The sequence below is a fragment of the Ornithodoros turicata genome, chromosome 8, assembly GCF_037126465.1.
Source record: "Ornithodoros turicata isolate Travis chromosome 8, ASM3712646v1, whole genome shotgun sequence".
Classification (NCBI taxonomy): domain Eukaryota; kingdom Metazoa; phylum Arthropoda; class Arachnida; order Ixodida; family Argasidae; genus Ornithodoros; species Ornithodoros turicata.
In genome coordinates this window covers 37,177,082-37,198,647 of record NC_088208.1, presented here as the reverse complement: position 1 = coordinate 37,198,647, position 21,566 = coordinate 37,177,082, and the positions used below count along the sequence as shown (strand labels likewise).

At 44.4% G+C, this 21,566-nt stretch overlaps 2 protein-coding genes across 2 annotated transcripts in view; one reads left to right on the top strand and one right to left on the bottom strand.

The window, feature by feature from the left end:
• The window catches only part of LOC135367202 (uncharacterized), a 178,268-nt gene that overhangs the window by 43,805 nt on the left and 112,897 nt on the right, over positions 1-21,566 (top strand). The window lies entirely within an intron of this gene.
• Positions 17,811-19,380, bottom strand: LOC135366230 (transcription factor Sox-2-like). The gene has a single exon (XM_064598900.1). The coding sequence runs from the start codon at positions 19,108-19,110 to the stop codon at positions 18,256-18,258; it is 855 nt and encodes a 284-aa protein (XP_064454970.1). The 5' UTR covers positions 19,111-19,380; the 3' UTR covers positions 17,811-18,255.

Below are 21,566 nucleotides of genomic sequence, written 5' to 3'. Positions count from 1 at the left end.
AATGTTCTTGCATTTTGAGAGAAAATATGTCAGGAACTACCTCGTTTGAACAAACGTTTCAAAGAAGATTCAAAAAGTGAAAGCAAGAAGCGAAAGCAGCCCATAAGGTGGTTCTACACGCATCTGTGAAGATAACGATATCAACTCCCTGAGCCGATCTATCAAATGCAGTACCAACAACTTTCTGGATGTGTTTTACACTGCCAAGACCCACAAGGAGGATATTCCTTTGAGAGTCATGGTGTCTGAGAAACACACTTGGTAAAAAATGTGTCTACCTTTCTACCCTCTAAGCTGAAACAACTAACAGTGACCGACGTTACCTCATTCCCCCTTACCCTCCTCCCTCTCCCCTAACCTGTCACGTTGTTCTCCTCTGTGAATAGAATAAATCTTGAGGATGATGATGATGATGATTGAAAGAAAATCTTCAGTTGTGAGTTTGCAGTAATCGTATTGTGTCTTCCTCTATGTGTGTCCCTGTCATTTTGCTGCATACTGTCTACAATGTCACGTTACCACCTATACCCCAACTATCAACAGTGCTAAGGTTCAAGAAGCCGGCTACTTAGCCCATGACTTAGCCGATAGAGAGTTGGGGACATGTAACACTGTTGCTCGACGAATGGGCGATTGTTTCTAACGAGGCGTCGCCCCGCGTTTTGTCACAGCAATTTCAGTCGTGATTAAAAAAAATATACTTAAAGTTTTCTGTCGCCCATAATATTTGCCGTGTGGGTTTCTTTCGGAATAAGCTTTCAAATGCCGCTGCCAATACCCTGCTACTTTACAGTACCTTTAAGCACTTTTTCTAGAACATATGAAAGCAGATTTCCAAAGTGGCTCAATTTCTGCAAAAAGTATAACAATATTCCAGTTTGAGTAGTGATTTAAATTCATCATGATGATAAAACGAAATTGACAATATAGTATTGCGGATCTGGGAAACTTTCTAGACTCGAGGAAATCGCATGGTGCTGCAGGAAGCCAGCCTCCATTTTTTTTTTTTTTTTGCTCGTGTGTCGATGACCTAACATATAGAATTTTGTGCTGTAGAGGCTTATATACAATGGCCATCGAATATGCTTCCACATATCCAGAAGTATTTCACTGAGGGACGCGTCCTCCAGCGCATCAGCTACGAGCTCTTCAAGCCATCATCTCCTTCTTAGCCTCAACAGGGCTCCTGCGTGAACTCTGAACATTCATCATCATTCACCATCTTCTCCCCCTCAAGCAATGGGACAGGGTGCTGCTTCAGCGGCGAAACATCCCACAACATCGCATCATGACTTATTTGTTGTTGTTGTTGTTCCACATATTCGCTGAAAGCAGACCCGCGACAAAGGCCATATTTGAACTGTTTAAAGAATCTAAGGACGTGTTCTGTGTCCTGGACAACTTTGCATGTTCCACGCTTCGTCTTCTGTGCCTGGAACTCCTGGTTCATTCCTTCTGGGAGCCACATGACATTACGTCGCCGAACATAGTTGAAGCCTGGCACCTGGCCATTGGTAACAATACTCGGAATTACTGAATCAACTACTATACTTACTACGCGTCGAGTGGTGTAAAATCCCGAAAGAATACGCACTTACTGTGATCAGAATAACATGCCGCTGTCCACCGACGCAGGTGCCTCCTTGGCGTCATTTTGGTGTCGTCACCAACCACCGGAAGAACAAAAGTTTTTTTTTTTTTTTTTTGTTTCCGGAGGATCCTCACTGCTCGAATGATGGTCCGACGGCGGGCCGTTCGACCTTGAGCAGATGACCTTGAACAGGTTCTTTCGATCGTACTAATCCTGCTGTCCGATCCGCGACTCACTCAGGGTCAACTCGCTGTTGTCTTTCGCAACTACAAATTGTAGTCATTGGCACCTCTAGCACGACAGCCTTCGTTGTGGAAGCGGTTTACTTTCATAGCACTGCATTTGCGGGTACAGACGTGCAGCAGCTTGTTCCTTACAGTATATGTACGTTGTAAAAGGGACACTTACTCCAGGTTCGAGATAGTTTAGGATTATTAAAGTTCTTCACTTCGCATTGTGCATGTCGTGCTTTTCTTTAAAGGCTCCTTCGTCTTGTAACTGGAAGGTCAGTGGAAATTTGTCATTGATCGGTCTTTCTCGGTCTCTTACGGACGAGCCGGATATCTCCACATTTTTATCCGCTGTTCCATTTTTAAGACGTAGTCGACTGAGGTAGCATGAAGGCATTTCACGAACCATGTGTAGCGCACAAAGCAAAAGCAGTATTTTTGTAAGTATATAATTGTTAGGTGCAGGGACCACCTAGCCATACCACTATAATTGTACCTGCTCATAATAATTGTGTGAAACCTTTTTACGTGCCCAAGAACAGCATAGCTTAGCCTTAGCCTTAGCTTTAGCCTTTGTCGCAAAAAAGAAAAAAGAGAAAACAAATTGCGTTACAGTCAATCGTCCAGCGCATGAATAGGAATCTGACTCATTGATTTCTCCATTCATCATAATTAATTTATCTGTTGTTGTTGTTGTTGGCTCATTGATAATTCAATACCATGTATAAAAGAGAAAAAAAGAACGAGGTCCGTATACTGCAACATCGAATGTCCAGCAACATATAAAAAAATACGTACAACAAAGTGGTACACAATGTTACGGTTGTTACGTCAACATAAAAAGTTATCTCGTCATTGACAGAATGGCGTAAATGCAGGCTAGCTGGTGGATAAATTCTATGATAGGCAAGCCTGACCGATGGGCAAGACACGTAAACAAACACAAACACGAAGGCTCAAAACCAGCAAGACGTTTAATTGATGACAACGAACTTCATGTTCGTTCAACTTCGTTGTTATCAATTAAACGTCTTGCTGGTTTTGAGCCTTCGTGTTTGTGTTTGTTTACGTGTCTTGCCCATCGCTCAGGCTTGCCTATCATGAAATTTATCCCGTCATCTTCACAGGTGAAGCTTTAATTCTCCCTTCAGGTAAACTTTCTGAATTTCAGATTGCGCACCGTTAACACTGTGCTGGCTCAAGCACATGCCGTGGACTCCCGAACATGCACTCGGTACAGCTCTTGAACCACGGTCTGACGTGCCGTTACAACGCTCATCCGTCGGGCATTCTTCCCCTCCATCCCCTCACTTAATATAATCCAATATATTCATTGACAGCAATCTGTCATCCCGTCTCCCCTGACCCGGCAAAACATCAATCCCCGCCACCCAAAATGACGTTTTAAAGCAACCCGTGTCGCCAACCAGTCCCGCGGGAGAATGAAAGACCGTCTGCATGTTTCGTTGCGTGCATTGAAGAATCTCGCGGAGATTTCGTTTGCGTGCGAGTGGCTATGAAGTCTGGGCTCGATATGGTTAGTTAATCTTTAAAGGGGTGCTCCCTCACAAGCCTTGTGTCAAAATCACGTTGTTACTATAATCTATTACCAGTAGAAAGGTTTCATCCATGTGTGAGAGGGGTTTAAAGGTACTGTAAAGCAGCAGGGGTGCAATCTCAGAAAATTTATCTATTTGATAACTTGAGCCCTCCGCACTGTTACATCACAATTTTCGGTCCAATTCTAGTCATAGTTTGTTTAGAAAACCAAACATGAAAAATTACGGGCAACACTGTGTGGAAGTTGCCACCCATCAACTGCGCATGCTCGTCAAGTACGACGGCAAAACTACATTGCATGCGCATAACATTGTGTCTGACACAAAAGAAGTCTGCTACGTGTCGGCTACGTAGTCATCATCAGCTGCAAACTAGTCGGGAACATGGATCACGGTTGCTTGACGAATTGCGGATTCCCACCAGACGTCGCCCCGGGCCGTTTTAGCGCCATTTTACTTGCAGATTAAAAATATGTAGCGTTCTTTGTCACACGTATAGCTTGTTGTGCTGGGTTGAAAAGCTAACAAGCTGGTTGTTAAACTACGCCGGCAACGGAAACTGCCTGTCTGCTGCTTTACGGTACCTTTAACGATATCCTATTGCTTTTTTTTTTTTTTTCAAAGAAGAAAGCACATGCACCTCTCGATTGTCGATGGTGTGCGCCATGATGTGCAAGACATATGCCGGCACATTTCCTCCCTGAAGTCGGACCAGCACGTAACCCCTGTTTCCACGCTGTTCCTCTATACATCGCTTAATAGTCATGGGTACCTCATGGTGCTAGCACAGGATTTTTACAAAAGCTGCACTGTAAAGTTTCTAGGATCACTGGCGCTTGGAGGATGACGAACACTGTATTTAAAGATCAGGTTTAGTGCTCGGTCACTCGATCGCTCGATTAATATTTACCGTTCAAAGGCCAAGTGTACTGAAACAAGTACGAATAAAGCTATTCCTATGCTGCTTATGCACGTTGAGGAACTCGATAACATGTGTTAGGATATTGACGACGTTCTCACGAACAGTGCGAACCTCTCGTATACTGTCTTGTTATCACACCTGCATTTTTTCTGAAGTGTTCCAGCTTCTAAGTCGGTGTAACGTTACGTGTAAGTTCCCCGTTCAGACGTTTGAAAATTTCTGCGCCTTGCTTTCGTTCTTTTTCTGTTTTTTTTTTCTTTTCTGCAAACGGTCGCTCTGAACACACGCTTCGGACGAAACCCGACTTAGTATTTCTCTCTTCTCACCTGATTTAATCCAATAAGTGCATGGACGGAAATCTGACACCCCACCTCTCCTGACCACGCACACACACACACAAAAAAAAAAAAAACAAGAAAAGAAACCCCCTTGGATCCCCCTCTGCACCGTTTCCCTCAAAGCACCCCGTACCACCAAAGAGTCCCCGGAGAGTTGCCCAGCCCCAGAACCACGTAGCTATACATCCACGCGTAGATCTCCTGAAAACGGCGTTGAAATCCACTTTCCACTGGGGGCGAGGTTAGGTTAATTGGAGTCTCCGGGCCTCAACTAAATCACCCCCCGCAAGGCCATTTGCATGACAACGAGCTTTCTGCTCGGCGCGCAATATGTTGCCAGTCATGCAGCTGACCCCCGGAGTAACTGAATCTCCGACTCATTTCTAAAGTGGTTCTCCTTCGGAACCACGATGTTTCCAGATAGATGGTCACTCTTCGATGACAGGCGTTTATTTGTGGATGACTTTAATTGCGAAATGAGAAAGTAATGAAGCAGCCGCTGGGGCTGTGTCTTCGATGGACTGCGCAGGAATGCTGTTGGGTTTGCGTGCGGGATATGATGCGCTGAGTAGAAGCTCAAGGAATGTATATAGTGCGGAGGGAACGTTTCGATTCCTGTGTGTTGGTGTAAAAAGGAAACACTACACGTTGGGACTCGAGTGTTGCTGTCATCTTCTTCATTGCACTGTTTCTGAATGTCCTGTACTTGCACTCATGCTTAGGTCTACGAAACTAGAGACTTGTGCCCTATCGGTATCTGCCCTATCGGTATCTCATTCGAGATAATCCGTGCAGCAGCCTGAGAAGGTTGTCTGGGGAAGGTCTCATGAAAGAGTGATGACGGTCAACGGACAAAGACGCTCATTTCTTATGGTTGATTCCCGGCCTCACTGCGGGAGGTCAAAAGGAAGCTGGGCTGAGTGTCACGGTATAGATGCCTACAGCGTGTCAATAAAAATCGCGGGCGGAGAATGCTGTTCTACTTGGCTTTAACGCAAAGCTATTATGGCGAAGTATGCTGCGGCATGCATCGTGTTTACGGGAGTGCGCATGTATGCTTAACGTGTATGTGAACAAGATGATATGCAGCGTTTCTAGGTACAAGGCAATTACGTGGAGGTTAGCCATCAGGCCACGGGGACAGCTAAAAGAGCCTTAGATGATCCAAGTGTCCGCAGATATCCCACCTTAGGTGATATAAATTTTCCGTGGTCCAATCCTGCAGCACGCCCTATCGAACAAAGGTCTCAGGTAAACTCAGAAAATCTTGAGGTCGCCTTAGAAATTCTGAGGTTCTGCCATATACTAACCTCAAGGCAATCTAGGCCGGGTTACCCTAAGACGCTTTACCCCTTGCGACCCTATAGGGCTCCCCAGGACTCTCTGGGTCACCCCAAGGCGTCCTCGGGATACCATAAGAAACTACGTGGTGACACTAAAATGTTCTGTGGTTTACCGGAGTCCTTGAGGTCTTATTAGGCAGGCATCACCTCAACATATTCTGTGGGTAATGACAAAGGTCGCGGTGTGGCACGTAAATACCACTAATAAATAAGCGCTACAAACGACAGTGCTGTCTGAGGATTGAACATTTGTCCCTGGGGTTACCCCAGAGCTTGAGGTCTTAAGGAATTTAGGACATTTGGGTAACTCTAGGTCCTGGGTTAGCCTAGGTAACCCCGGGATCTAGGGGATCCCAGGGCCCAGGGCCTAGGGTTACCCCAAACGTCCCATAATCCCTTAAGACATCAGGCTCTGGGGTGACCGCAGGAACAAATTTTCAATAGATCGTGCAGCATGCCCCACAGATATCGGCTGATCAGCCTTGCATGACAACTGTATACCTATCATTAATATGAATGCTATATTATGCGTTGTATTTTGATGCCCTATAATGCACTGCAAGGTACTTTAAGCTATTATTTGCAATATTACAGACATTTCGCATTTAATTATATTTTTTTAATGGACAATGCTTTAACTTGACAATCAAGCGCTCTAGTCCGTGGCAGTACATTGTACAGTTCTACTACAAAAAGCGGCAAAAAATTATAATAAGTTCAAAATATTAAGTTGCCACATAAACAACTCATCAACTGCGCTTCATCAACAATGTGCTGCTGTGCCACTCTCTGTACATGATCAAGGTATGGACGTTACACAAGGACATGTAGTATGCAGATATGAGAAACATGCGTCATCATCCTTCCCACACAAAACTCTCGCGTAACGTGACACCCGGTGCGGACCGTGGCAACGGTTGTACGTAACACGTCGCGCTAGCCCACGTGCTGCGCAATTTCACGTACGCGTTATGAAATAGATAGGGACAAACTACGACGCAGCACGATAGCACAGTGGTATAGGTATAAGTCATCACGCGGGGTCTTGAGTAACATGTGCCCCCGGTGAGGAGAAGCAGAGGTCGCAGACCTTTATAGTGTGCCCGGACGCCCTGCGTGGTTGATTTCACAATAATGATGGTTCGCGAGTGCTTGTCCTTTACACGAAGCGTTCTTCGATATGACATCGATTAATAGCAAAATGTCGCCTGCATGGTGTTGTAATAATAATAGTAGGGATGTGCCAAACGAATTTGAATCCCAGTGCCCAAAACAGCGAATCGAATCTTTCGAATCCACCAATCACGCTTGTTTGTTTCTTTTTTTCTCCGGAGTCCGCCGAAAGCCTCATTGGCCGATGGGTGTTTTCTTGTTTCTTTGTTTACATTGCTCCGGACTGAAATAATTCAGGCAGGAACTGTTACATTACAAGTTTAAAAGTAACCTGGTTTTTGCTTTTGATTGTTGCTTAGTTTTATGTAAATAATTCAGACTCGAGAATTTATGCATTTCATATGTATAGTCGATGAACAACATGTTCAATAAATTATACGCTTAAGAAGAATTATATGGGTGTATTTTCTCCTGAGACTGAAGCATTATTTAATTTGTTAGGTATATCATATTCTGCTTCAAAACACTTTTCACTAGAAGTTTTTTTTTTGCTTTTTAAACTCTTTTTAAAGGGAAGGATTCCCAAGATTCGAGATTCGTAAGATACGTGGATTCGCAGAACCTTCCTTTGATTCAGATGCGGATTCGGATCCGGATTCAGATTCGTAAAATTCTGGATTCGTCCCATCTCTAAATAATTGTAAACCCGGGTCCTACACCGCGAGACAACTATATGATCATGAGTGACGACAAGGTGCATGAGTTTGAGTTTGAATATATACATATAAAAAAAAAGGAAGGAAGGGTTAAAGTGCATGTCATGCTCTGAAAGTTTATTCATTGTTCAGGATTTTCCGGTGTTAATTGAAGTCGTTCAGAGATTTATGCAGAATTTTCGCTGGAAGCGCACGGTACCGGAATTACTCATCTAACATGGCTTCTGCAGCGTACATACATACGTAGCGACAATAAATAGGGATTGCTTTGTACTAAAAGCGCTAAGAAAACACAACATACAAGACAACGCAACACAGAGCGCTTGTCTTGTGTGTTATGGTTTTTAGCGCTTTCAAATGCAAGTCTTATACCATCCCAAATGGATGTTTTAGTGAATATACATAGGAACCTTCAGCTACAGGGGAACGAAGAAAGACGACACGACACGGAATCGCCTGATAGATTTGATTTGAGCAGGATTTGACCCTCCGTGTCGTGTCGTCGTTTCGCGTTCCCATCAAGGCTCCTGCGCTATATGAAGCAGCTCGCAGCCATCTTTCTCAGTTTTATCGAAAATATATTCGTATCAGAAACTTTTGGAGTGGGTAAATACTCATTCGGGAGTTCTTGAGGAACTGTATGCGTTCAGCGGAATGTACGGGGAGGGAACTGCAAAAACCACGGAGAAAATTACAACCTGCGCCCGCGTAACGAAATCATTGCATGAAACATGTAACCACAGGGACTGAAAACACACGTCCAAACGTTTGACAGTCTCACGCTCAAGGACTACTTTCTTTCCTGCGCTTGCTCCCCCCCCCCCTTTACTGTACTTTTTATTTTCCCCCCGCATATTTTCAATCCAGCAACGAACATCCCTTGCCCAATAGCTGGCCCGTGCGTGCGTGCGTGCGTGCTTGCACGCGACGTTGCGTGACAACGCGTGGAGGTGAGGGAGAGTCCAGTGTAAATTAATATGGCGTGTCACTTTTATCTTAAACGCAATCGTTTCATCGCCCTGGGGTTGAGCCCCATTCCACACCCTATCGGTATGCACCGCCAGCCCCTTTCATTTATCTGAGTACTGTGACGGCAACAAAGTGTTTTAACAGACACAGGGAGCCGCAGTGGCATCGACACGCGTTGCGAATTTTGATTTGGTGCGACAACCCGCGGAGTTCGCGATGTGACTGCGAGTTCGTGTGTTCGGTGCGTAAATTAACGGAGAGTGTTGTGGATAAGGGGTTGTTTACAGTCGTTATAAGTACGTTGTCGACGTTGGGAGATTGAAGGCGTGCATCTGATTAAGATAAGTGACTTAAAGAATGTCGTTCAAGTCTTACATGCCGGGTATCTGCCTAACTTTAGCAATGTTGAGCTTGTTCCTCGGTTTCTTGTGTCTCTCTCTTTATATACTGGCTGGCTGGTCTTGGCTCCTCCAACTGGCTTGGGATCAATTGAAAGGAGAAACATTAAATATTTGACAGCTTTTGGCTGAATCACGATTCGGGGTGTGTCTCCACGATATAATTAATTATAATTCGCGGTCGTACTTAGCAGGGCTAAGTGATTGGTCCGTTCGTTCGTTTTCAGCCCGTATTTGGCGTCCCCCGAGGCCCCGACTGGGTTCGAACACCTTGGGCTGGACAAGTTACGGACCTTCCCGGGGCATGATTCCGCGATCGCGAATGGCTCTCGTAGCTCCAAAAGCTGTGAGACTTCCGAAGCGAGTCTTTACTTATTTATTTCTAGCTACTATATAGGCCATGGTGCTGGCCGCTGCAGGAACGGATGCTCAGTCTATAGTTGTTAGACATCGATCTATTGCAAAGCTTGCAGGTCAAGGAAACAGCAGGATTTCTAGTTCATTTTAGTTCATTCGCCACACTTTTGATCTGTGTGCCCCATAAAATAATCCAGGTGCGAAAGGTACATTAATCCAAATCCAAAAATCTTAGTCCGAGTTCCAAACAAATTAGTCTATGTTAAAAGAAATTAATCCGGGTGCCACATAAATTAATTAAAATTCTAAAATGTTAGTCCAAGTTGAACACGAATGCGATGTTCTGAGGCCATGAGGAAAGGGGTCCAGAAGATGTGGGTTCGAGTCCTGCAGCTGGCTAACCTCTTCAGTGACTTCCTTCTTTGATTAGTTCAAGTGCCTAAGTTCGTTCAAGCTCGAAGAATTTAAATCGGGCGCAATATATTTTAATCACTCCACGACGTAAATTTCCCGAGCTGCAGTTGCAATATGGATGTATAAGTAACTTCGCATTCTAGAAGCTTAATCTTTTACCTCTTCTCTTAACTGTAATCTTCTTCTCGTTCATGTGAAAATCTCACATTTTCCCTGTACGTCCCCTTTGCTTCGCTTTATCGTTAACGCTGACAACACGACTATAATGTGAGTGCGTTTTTATCCACCTGAAAATTGCAAGCTTGACTTTCACACCAGGAGCCGTCAACTGTCTTTACGATATATATTATTTACTTTACTTACAGATTATTTATTACGTACAATTATTACGCGCATCATTTTCAGTATTAACAACAGCATCAACATTCCTGTGTTCACGTTATGTATATAGTAGCTGCCACGCCTGCTGCCTGCCGCCACGTTGCTCTTCACAGCGGACATGTACGACTAAAGGGGCCTAAACTATACATAGTATACTTCTCTTAGTTAGGCAGCCACAAGTTAATGCACTTATAGTACGTACCTTGTATTTCTTGTATACTGGGACTGGAGAAGGTAAATGACATCGTTTTGTTTCTAAAGGACGGCGGCCTTGTGGCACAGTCCGAGATTTTTCAGCAATCAGGTTTTGTCATATTTTGAACATTTCGTAGACGAGTGAAATAAATATTCTATTCAGTAGCTTTATTGCATGGTGTACGGTTTCTACTGGGTCCTTAGGCACTTTATTTATGTCTATACAGAGATGCGAAGTATCGAAACTTAATTTGTTACTGGAATCTGCACACTGCAGACCTTCGGCCCTTATACCGTTAAAGCTCGTCATTACATTTTCACCGAATTTTCGGGAGAAACTGGGTGGAGTATCGCCTATCACGATTAAACATCACACTCACATCATCATCATCCACGTGAAGTGTTGTTGTTTGTTGACATTGGACGTTCTCGCTACTCGTTTCCTCTACGAACCTATATGAGCATATTTCCTCTAACATGATAGATATGCTTACCTTTGTCTTACGAGCAACGGTTACATAACGTTTACGAGCATTAAATTCAGCTACGAAAATTATGAACGACAAATGCCTTGTCAGAGCGCGTCAATGATATCTGCCCGACACTTGGGGGGTAACAACTACCGTTGTGTGTGTGACTGCACGCAGCTTAAGCCCGTAACAGATGTCAGTTGAAGATCTTTATCGCTCACAGAGTGTTTCACGCTAATTACCTTTAAGTAATAATAAATTACCTTTCTAGGCACACCAGATGCAGCTAATTGACAAGAGGGAATTGTGCTTCAGCAGACGTACCTTCCCGACAATGTTCACTTTTGAGCTAACCCCTGCTGATATATACGTTGTAGTCAAAAATCTCCCATCTCTGCCCTCGAGGTTCGATTAATTTTAATTAAATTTGATGTCAAGCTAGAAGTGCGGAAACTTTGATTTCAGTCTAAAATATTGTTAAGTGTATTGAACTGTTGTTTTTACCGTCCAAGCTATAGATATACCTGAAGTGTTGTGCCAAGTTTTTCTATTTATTGCGCAGTTGTTTTTATGCTTCAAGCTCGGTATTTACATCGTTAAGCTGAGGTTTTCTATTTGACATGAAAAGCCGTCACAGCATCATCCATCTTCTCGCCAAATATTCTCGGAAAAAACCTATAGTATGGGCCTTGATGACGATTTTGATTGTGTTCGCGGATTTCTGAGACATGCGTATATGGTGCCACGCCGGGAGCCTTCGCCTGATCCCCACTAATGCTTACGTTTCGTCGTTGGTTGATTGATTTGTAAAAGAAAAAAAAAGTTTACCTTTCGTTATGTTCGAGATATATTCAACGTTAATTACATTCGGTGCCTTGCGAAAAATAGTGATGAATATGATGTCGTGTGCGTAAAGGGAATCGATTACTCATTATTCTTATTATCATTATTCTGCTCACTGACAACGAAGTAAGACCTCGTAGCAGCACATCGGCAATTCAGCTTGACTTTCTTTATCGCGATGCTACTGATACTGTAATCTATTCGACAATCTCCAGTAAATTGATATGGTTCATATCCCCGGAAAAGTCATGCGAACGCCTGCAAAGACAAACATAGAAAAAAAAAAAGAAAGGAAGAACTGTCTCAACCGAAAGCCGACGCAGTCACAAATTCATTAGGAAATTGGTCAGTTGCTGAAAACCTGATGATGATGATGACACACACAAGAAATAAATCGCCATTTGAGTCGCGACTAAGTCGGACTGGCTAAGTCAGTACACCTACGTGAAAAATTAAAATAATTAATGGGGGGAACGGCGGTTAGAGATAAGACCTGTTGATAGTGCCTTGATCCAGATCATCATCTGTTTTTTTATCATCTCATCATCTGTTTGTGCAAGTGTACTGGGGTAGCTAGTTCGACTTCGTCGGAAACCACATCCCCGGTTTTTCTTTATCACATCACATCAGATCATGGAAAGTGTTGAATATATATATGGAGTGACAATGCGCGCCATGATGCGGTATATTTCGAATTCGCATCGGAGAATCTGGGATTGATACTGGGAATTACTAATCACCTTTCACTTTTTACTAGGATGCCGATACTGGGAATAACAATGAGACATTAAACCGTGTACAAAAAAGTGTGAAGTACGTACGAGCACAACAACACTTATTTCAATTCAATTCCAATTCAATTTCAATTTATTTCCTTGCGGTTGGGAGAGCAGCAAAAAGTCAATGAGACTTGACACCGGCGATTTCGATTGTTGGAACACGTTACCAGTGACTCGTTCTGCCCAATCATTATTACGTTTAAAGATTAGGGAAAAGACGCATGGACATATAAACGGGTATATCACTATAGAATCAAACGGCTCATGTAGCTCGTCGTCTCTCGGAGAGGAGCCTAACATACTTTTTTAAAAGAAAACTGATATTCATTTATTTATTCATATACCAGGTATTTACGCACGCACTTTTGAGATAAATCTTACTAATTTGGAGTTTTTTGACCGGGAAGAAAGTATGAATATAACAGCTTTGGAACCGACTGAATACGGCTGGAAAAAAATGTCACCGACACCGTACAATATCGGTCAAAGGCAAAGATTAGCTCTGCTGGCCAACGCTCAGGCATTTTTCAGCCGTGTCGCTTGCGGAGAGTTAGAGAGATTCATTTCTGAAATTCTCCAATACAATTTTTAAGTTTTAACTGTTCTTTTACTAGTCAGTTTCCGGTGAGATTTAATGGCATTGGTCTAGAAGTGTATCTATATATAATTAAAAGAATCTGACAGATGTGATGTGATATGTGATAGAAAAAAAAAAAAAAAAAAAGGGGGATTTAAGTCTCGACATTAAGTCAGACTGACAGATATAGACAGTATAAGTGTTAGTTTTGATTAGAGGACGTTTCACTCTCTAATGAATGTTTTAATACCACTGTGACGAAGACGAAGTTGACGCGAGCTGGTCTCGCCGGTAAAAATAAAAGAAGGAAGACGAGAACGTATTCTCTCTCTTCTTCAGCCTGATCTCGGCCTTTCCTCGCTTTATTTTCTTTTTTTAATAAACATATCCCCCCCCCCCCCCCGATCTCTGCCTGGTCGCTCGTTGTCTCAACGTCCAGCCATCACGTTACAACTACATAATGTTAGCGCTAACCGTTAAGAAGTGTGAGATTAGATACGTAGCGTGAACTTTTCGAAATTACTCTTTTCCGTTTAATTAGTAAATAATGTGTAGAGTACTTGTGAGTGTGCCTTGCGAGCACCTCCTCTATTGAGTTGGGTTGAGTTTGAATGTTACAAAAAAGGCAGACTTCCTAATGATTCAGGCCTAATTCACACAGCCTATATTCCGTCAACTGGACAAATGCACCGCGGTGAAACACCCCATCTCATCGTCATCATCTATTGTTGTTGTTGTTGCACAAATAAGCAGCCAGGAATTAAATTACCGATATGTATCTTCTCGGCGCATTTCTCCGAGTGCATTTTCAAAGTGTCATGTGGTGAAAGGGCAAAAGCCATGTGCTGAAAGGGCATGAGGTAAAAGGGCAAAAGTCATGTGGTGAAAGGGCTCGCCGTTGTCGGCCTCACAGAGGTGGGCAATGTGCGTCCTGGGCCGACTTCTAAAGGAACTGTGCCGACATATGTCTGAAAGCATCTGAGGAAAATCCAGGAAAAACCCCAGACAGCACAGGCCGGCAGCGGGATTCGAACCGGGGTACCTCCCAGTCTCTCGCTTTCGTGCAATCCGCTTGAGCTTAATTGATTGGTTAATAGAATTAAATAAGGGGAGCATCGGGAGGGCAGTTTTTTGCGATCAAAGATTGCGTCGATATATGGCACGAAATGTGTCATATTAGCTATGCTGAAATGTGTGTAAACTAAACGTGGTGCAGCAATTATCACTAACGGGTAGAAATTCGATCCGCAACAAATACGGTGCACAGTCGCCATGATTGAAACCCCTGCATGTAGCGATAGCAGCATGGTGAAATATCTAAAACCTATATATAGGTGATAAGACGAACACGTAGATCGACATATTTCTATGTTCGTTGTAACCGTGTGCCGCACTGATACTTTTAACAAATATATACACTGCGTATGATTTAGCGCTAACGCGCAGGAAATGCAGGGGGAGGGGGATATGAAGGTTTATTAAAACAAATAGGAAAGGTCAGCAGGTCGGCTTGCTATTCAAATAAAGAAAAAGAAAAGGAACAGCTAAATCACAGTCAAAGAGGGTGTGTAAATCAGGCTCACAAGTGTCACCAGTTATTTGCCCGGAATCTGATTTTTCTGGAATATATGGAAAACAGGCGCGCATGTCGAAGTAATACCAATGCTGACAAGGAAACACTGTCACGCTTACAATTCAAAGGGTCACAAAGGCTCCCCATCGACCTCCTGGAAATGAGAATGCGGCAGGAAGAAACGGCTTTGCTTCCTTTTTTTTTTTTTTTCGCGTTTATGCACTATTATATGTCCATGCACTCACAAATTATGTGGCAAATTATACTTCACTCGTGGTCGCTACATGCATATGTTGTTGTTTCCACGTAACAGGATATAATGCCATTTGTCAATCTCAATTATCATTGAAATTCAGGTATACGTGACTTTCACACGGAACGCGCGCTGATGAACGTGCAAGCACTTCATTTTTGAAATGAGTTTGAATGTTACAAAAAAGGGAGACCTGTTCTGTTATTTTGCCGCCAGTGAGTGATCCATGTCTAACCGGCTCGTGGATCAACATTAGTTAAGGTGGGCGCTTTCACGCAGTTTATACCGTCAACGGCACAAATAAGCACCAAGGAATTAAATTACCGATATGTATTTTCTCAGCGCATTTCTCCGAGCGCACGTTCGCGCTTTCGTGCAGTCCGGTTGAGCTGCGGAACCTGTAGCAAATCAATCAATTACCTCATTAACAACCTTTCTTAGAACTCACTAATAAGCTGATCCGTGCAATCCCTGATTAACACCGGCATCTTTCGTTTGATGGCAATTTGTGCATAGGATCAAAATTGACCGCATATTTCGTGCGTGTGCATGGTTTACTCATTGTGGGTATACTATAGACGGCTGATTAATTGATTGGTTAATAGAATTATTAAGAGAGAGAGCACCGGGAGGACATTTTTTGACATCAAAGATGGCCTATATGATATATCACACAAAAAATGCTCAAATGTGTGCAAACTAAACGTACTGCAGCAATGATCACTAATAGCTAGAAATTCGATCAGCAACAAATACTGTGCGTCGCCATGATTCAAACCAAAGCATGTAGCGAAGCAGCATGGTGAAATATCTCAAACTTATAGGTGATAAGATAACCACGTCGATTGACATATTTACGTTCGATATAACCGTGTGCCGCAGTTTAACAAATATACAGTGCTTATATTTTTTATATAATAAACATATCCCCCCTATAGTGCTTATAATTTAGCGCGAACGTGCAGGAAATGGAGGAAGAAGGGGAGGATATGAAGGTTTCTTAAAATAAATGGGAAATGTCAGCGAGACAGAGGTCGACTTCCTATTGAAAAAGAAAGGAAAGAAACAGCTAAATCACAATCAAAGACCGTGGAAATGCCGGCTTCACAATTAAATGTCAACATGCAGTTATTTGCCCGGGATCTGATTTTTCTTGACTATGAAAAACAGGCTCGCATGTCGAAGTAATACCAATGCTGACAAGGAAACACTGTCACGCTTACAATTCAAAGGGTCACAAAGGCTCCCCATCGACCTCCTGGAAATGAGAATGGCAGCAAAGAAATAGCTTTGTTTCCCATTTTTTCGCGTTTATGCACTGACGTCCATACTCACAAATTAAGTGGCAAATTAGACTAAAACTCATCGTCGCTAAATCCATGTGTTGTGTTCACGTAATACAATGAACTGCCATTTGTCAATCTCAATTATAATTGAAATTCAGGTATACGAGTATACGTTTATACACGGTACGCTGATGAACGTCATGTCATCAATGATGAAATCGTAATTCTCACGGAAATAACCAAATTAGAGTGATAGTATTGTTACATAACCTCCTAGACCTATATGTCCTCAACTTCTATAAGCCACTTAAACCCATAGGAGCGGCCAAATCAAACCATGCTGCGCAATGTATTAGGTGTTCAGTGACACATATTGTGCTGCTGTAGCCTGACTTACGTTTATTTTTATTGTTTTCGTATACGTTTGTTATTGCGTGCATAGATTTGTGTTTCCCTGTGACAGTCATGGGCGCTTTTTTTCTATTGCAGTAGATGTGCGACACAATATGTAGAGCCCGGGTTAAACACTGTAAAACCTCTTTTTTTACCTGTTTTGGGAGTAGTAGAACTATTCAGGAGACAAGTTCAATTTCTCCCTGGTTTTCTTTTAAATAATCAATCAATCATCTTTTTTTACCGCTCGATTTGCGTCTTCGTCGCTTTGGGTAGGGTCCTGTGTGCTACCACGGGGAAACATCCCATGTCATCATCACTTCTCCTTCATTTATTGTTGTTCTCGTCACTTTGGATAAAATCCGAAGAACCCTGAGAATCGAAGTCGCCGAAGCGCAAGCTGGGTGACTTATACAGGCACTGGTAGCATATATATGGGAACATTTTGCCGCACTTTTAGTATAAAGCCTCCTCTATTCAACAAGTATACGCCCAAGTCTTGCATCCGCGTGTCGATGTCATCCGGTCTAAGAAAGCCAAAACATTTCGCGTTGTAATGTTTTCTGTTCAAAAGTTCTGCGAATATACACAGCACTTGCTGACGTGGGCCTAAGTGGACATATCCCCAGACATTTGGTTCCTATCGACACTCTGTGTTTTAATAGGTACATGTGTATCGTCACGATGTTATGACGAGAGTAAAAACGCATATTGGTCTCTTGATCACCTTTTGCGGAAGAAAAATACTCCTTGTCACCATTTTGGAAAGCACGCGAAGAGCAGTGAAGGAACTAAAGCTTCAGTGCTGATGTACCACGCTGCTGATGCTGATGTACCACGTGATCGCGTAGCGTTTGTGCGACAGTATTGAACATTAAGAACGTCATGGGACCGCCCTGCGCAGCGTTCCACGCAGTATTGACCAGAAACAGCTCGTGAGCGTGCGTTCACATCAGCAACCCTATATATTGCACCACAGTGACCTGAACCACGAGCAAACTGTAGGAACCAACGTGCCATATATCTTCAGAAATCAAAACCGTGCACGCCATTCGACAGTGTATTGCCCTTCCAATGAAGACATGCAGAACGACTGATACTGACACCATGCGTTTTACAATAATCGAAAGGCTCCGTCTTTTATTGTCTGCTGGTGTGGCAGTTAGTGTGCCGTATATATATGTACAAATGATAGCTGCAATGTTCCACGCGACAACAAGGACTTTACAGCATAGGGCAAACACTTCGTCCCTGTCCACGCACAAAAAAAGAAAAAAAAAACAAGAAAAAAACTATGGTGCACGATTTTTTCGTCGTCGTCCAAAAAACACACAGGGGACACACAACAGAGTAGTCTCTTGGTAAAAACGGCAGCTGAGCAACATGTTTTTTCTTTTGGGGGAGCTATGTACACGGAATGGGTTTTGTACAGATGAAGGCGAACTCAAGAGAGGGGGGAATAACTTAGGGTGGTCTTTGGTAGGCTTTGGTACGCTCCAGGACGATCTTTCACCACTCACCTCGCGGAGTCGCAGCTTTCACGCATGCGTAAGTCCTACTGCAAGTCCTGTGCGGCCTGCTGCTGCTGTTGCTGGTAGTGGGACTGCATGGCGAGCCGCTGATCATCGTTTCCTTGAGGCAGGTACATGGTGATCATGTCCCGGAGGTCCGGTGTGCACCCGGCACGACGCGGCGCACCAGGGGAACTTTGCGGTGGCGTCGGACTCGATTCAGCGGACGTCTTGAGTGGACCGTAAGCGGCGCCGTACGAACCGTTCACGTACGGAGCACCCAGCTGCGGGGACACGTCGTAGCGCGGGTATGGCGCCATCTGGGCCCCGCCGTACCCCTGGTACGCGTCCGCCATCATGGGGTACCCATTGGGCATGTAACCGTTCATCTGGTACATGTCTCTTGTCGTGGGTACCTGAGGTGGAGGCCGCGTCGCGTCTACCAGGGAACCGCCCAGCGGCCCGGGATACTTGTCTTTCTTGAGCAGCGTTTTGGTCTTGCGCCGCGGACGGTACTTGTAGTCCGGGTGCTCCTTCATGTGAACGGCGCGCAGCCGCTTTGCTTCGTCAATGAACGGCCGCTTCTCAGCTTCCGAAAGCAACTTCCACTCAGCGCCCAGCCGTTTCGAGATCTCGGAATTGTGCATCTTTGGATTCTCCTGAGCCATCTTTCTTCGCTGCCCGCGAGACCACACCATAAACGCATTCATGGGCCGTTTCACTCGGTCCAAGTCCTTCTTGCTCTGACCGTGTTGCTGACCTTGCTGCATTCCTTGCGATCCCTGAGGTGGACTCGACGAAATGACGGGCTTCAGATCATCCATTGACTGGTGCGCAGCTGGTGGAGGTGGAGGCGGTGGCCCGCCGTAAGGGAACGGGGGGCCATAGTCCCTTTCCATGGCCAACGTCGCGGGGCTTGCCTGTTGGCGGTGATCTGCCCCGGTAGTGCACAACTGACACGGACATGCTGCAGATGGCGGCCGTAGGTCCGGCGGCGGGCCCTCAGGGTGCCAGGCGCCCGCCCGCGGCGGCCAGGGCGACGGTGACGACGTGGAGGCCACTGCGAGGCTGCTGCCGCTGCGACGAAACGGACGGGCCTCCTGGACGCACGACTGCTGAGCCACAACGGCACGACCGGTTCTGGAGAGTTGGTGTTACGCGCGCTGCCCTCCCGGCGCACCCCACTGATTGACAGCGTTCTGCGCAGCCAATGGCGCTTGGCGCTGGCCCCATTGGAGCTCTCTCTCTCGCGGAAGGATGGACGAGGGCGGTACTTCCCATGCAGTAGCAGCGACCCCGTGCTGATGGTTGTTAGGCCCACGTGCCACCGACGCTGCTTGCTTCGCACGAGGACTGCGGCGGGTCTTGCCTTGGGGTCCCAGGGGAGCAAAAATACAGAGAAAACAGACCGTGAGTTGGAGAACAAAACGACATACATGACCTTTGCTTTAAAACGAATGTGACCGCCACAATCATTTTCGGTTCCATTTCGTGCATAAAAAATGGGGTATTCGGCGTCCTTAACTTTTTCCGGATTTTACCCCTTTGCATATCTTCCCTCCTCCGCATAAGTGACGTCACAAAATGTTATTTTCCTCCGACTTTCGATGACAATTTCTCATGATCGACGGCGTAACTCGATACCATATGAAAAAAAGAGAGAGAGAGAGAGAGAAAAAAAAAAAAGAAAAGAAAAATAACATGAGACGGCCCCTGCCTTTTTTCTTCACTTCTGATAAACACTTTTCGTCTATTGAGGTAGCGCACGACATTCAAGGGACCCCTGGTGTACCAATCCTGTCAGATCCCCTTCGTTCCTCACACACCAGTTCCACAAAATCCTCCATTTGATAATCACCCTCCTCATTTTGCAGCAAACCCCCCGCTCCAGTAAGTAGTTCGAAACTCAAGCAATCAGAATTACGTTCGACATTGTATCCATAGCATCCCTTGGCGCTTCATTAGACCCTACAAAGGCCACTGTTTTAAGCAGACGACGCACCGCTCATCTTTGACCCAATGTTGCCAGACAGAGCTTTCAGCGCACGTGCCGTTAAGCATATATTTACGGACTATACACTTGTGTCCATCGTGAAAGGAGTCTTTTATCCTTGGCGTTTTCAGAGGTCCGTGAATTGCAGCCCTTCTTTCCATTGACTGTTTGAATGAGCATCGCAACAGGTTGTACACACGGCCAATGAATGAAAACGGATGTTTTCTGCATTATGTGCTACACTGCGTCCCGGCAACAATGGCTTAGAAGTGGTGTATTATGATAACCGCGTCGGGGAGGCCCTAATGGCACAATGCTCGAGGTATCGCCCGGATTTTGGGCGACATTTATCGGCTCCTTTTAGGCCGGTCTTTTATAGGCCGTTCGGTTCAAAAAGGTTATAGCGCAAATTCTATTTGGAAGCTCTCCTTTCAGATTCTCCTAAATAGAAGTGAAACGGGTTCAAGTGTGTGATCGCTCAATAGGTTGTTGGTGCGGAGGGAGGAATTCCACGCGTGTGGTTTGGGTGAGGCAGTGGTTAATGCAACACTGCAAAAATGTGGGGTTTTCGAAAGAAATGAATGGAGATTTGAGTGAATGTTTTTGAAAAATATCCAAACATGCGAGGAATATTTATTATGTGCGTGAGGGTGATCAACATAAAGAAAATGAGATTTGTATTTGAAAAGAGAGTGACTTCAGACTGGAAGCTCTGTTCACATGGATGCTTATTGAGGTTTAGGAAGTTTGGGAGAGTTTGATTGATTGATTGATTATTTCTTTTTCTTTTACTACCACTATATTGCGGCGTTATAGATTAAAAGTCTGTAAATTATCTCGAAAACTCTACATAAATCAAATCAACAATCGGATCGAATAAGTTGAGTGAAATAGATTATACATATAAAGAAATAATAAAATATATCCAAAGCATAGATATTTTCCAGTGGGGGTACACACCTCAAAGGGCTACCATGAAATCTGCTATCGACCGACTGGACAACCGCAACTTTGACCTCGTAAAAGTGCTGGGTCCTTTGCCACCTGACAAGAGGGATGCTGCCTTGTCAGCGCTTGTGACATTTATTGAGACCTGTGCGTTGGAGTCAGTGTATTAGGACCGTGGGATTCATTGTGCGCTACGTTTAACCGGTGATTTTGCATTTGACCGATAGTTACCGCGAAAGCGGCGGCGTTTTCGTTTCTATTTTTTCCCTTTTGGGGGGCAGCGGAGGGGGGGGGGTCTGTTTATAGGAGTAGCCGAATTTGTCGTGAGTAGTGTTCAATCTCTCCCAATTTTTATTTTATTTTATCGCCAACATCAACATTTTTCAGGGGTGGGGGTGGGGGTAGGGCAGAATG

Coding starts and splice junctions, on each gene's coding strand:
- LOC135366230 (XM_064598900.1), bottom strand. CDS start 19,110: ATGGAAAGGGACTATGGCCCCCCGTTCCCTTACGGCGGGCCACCGCCT.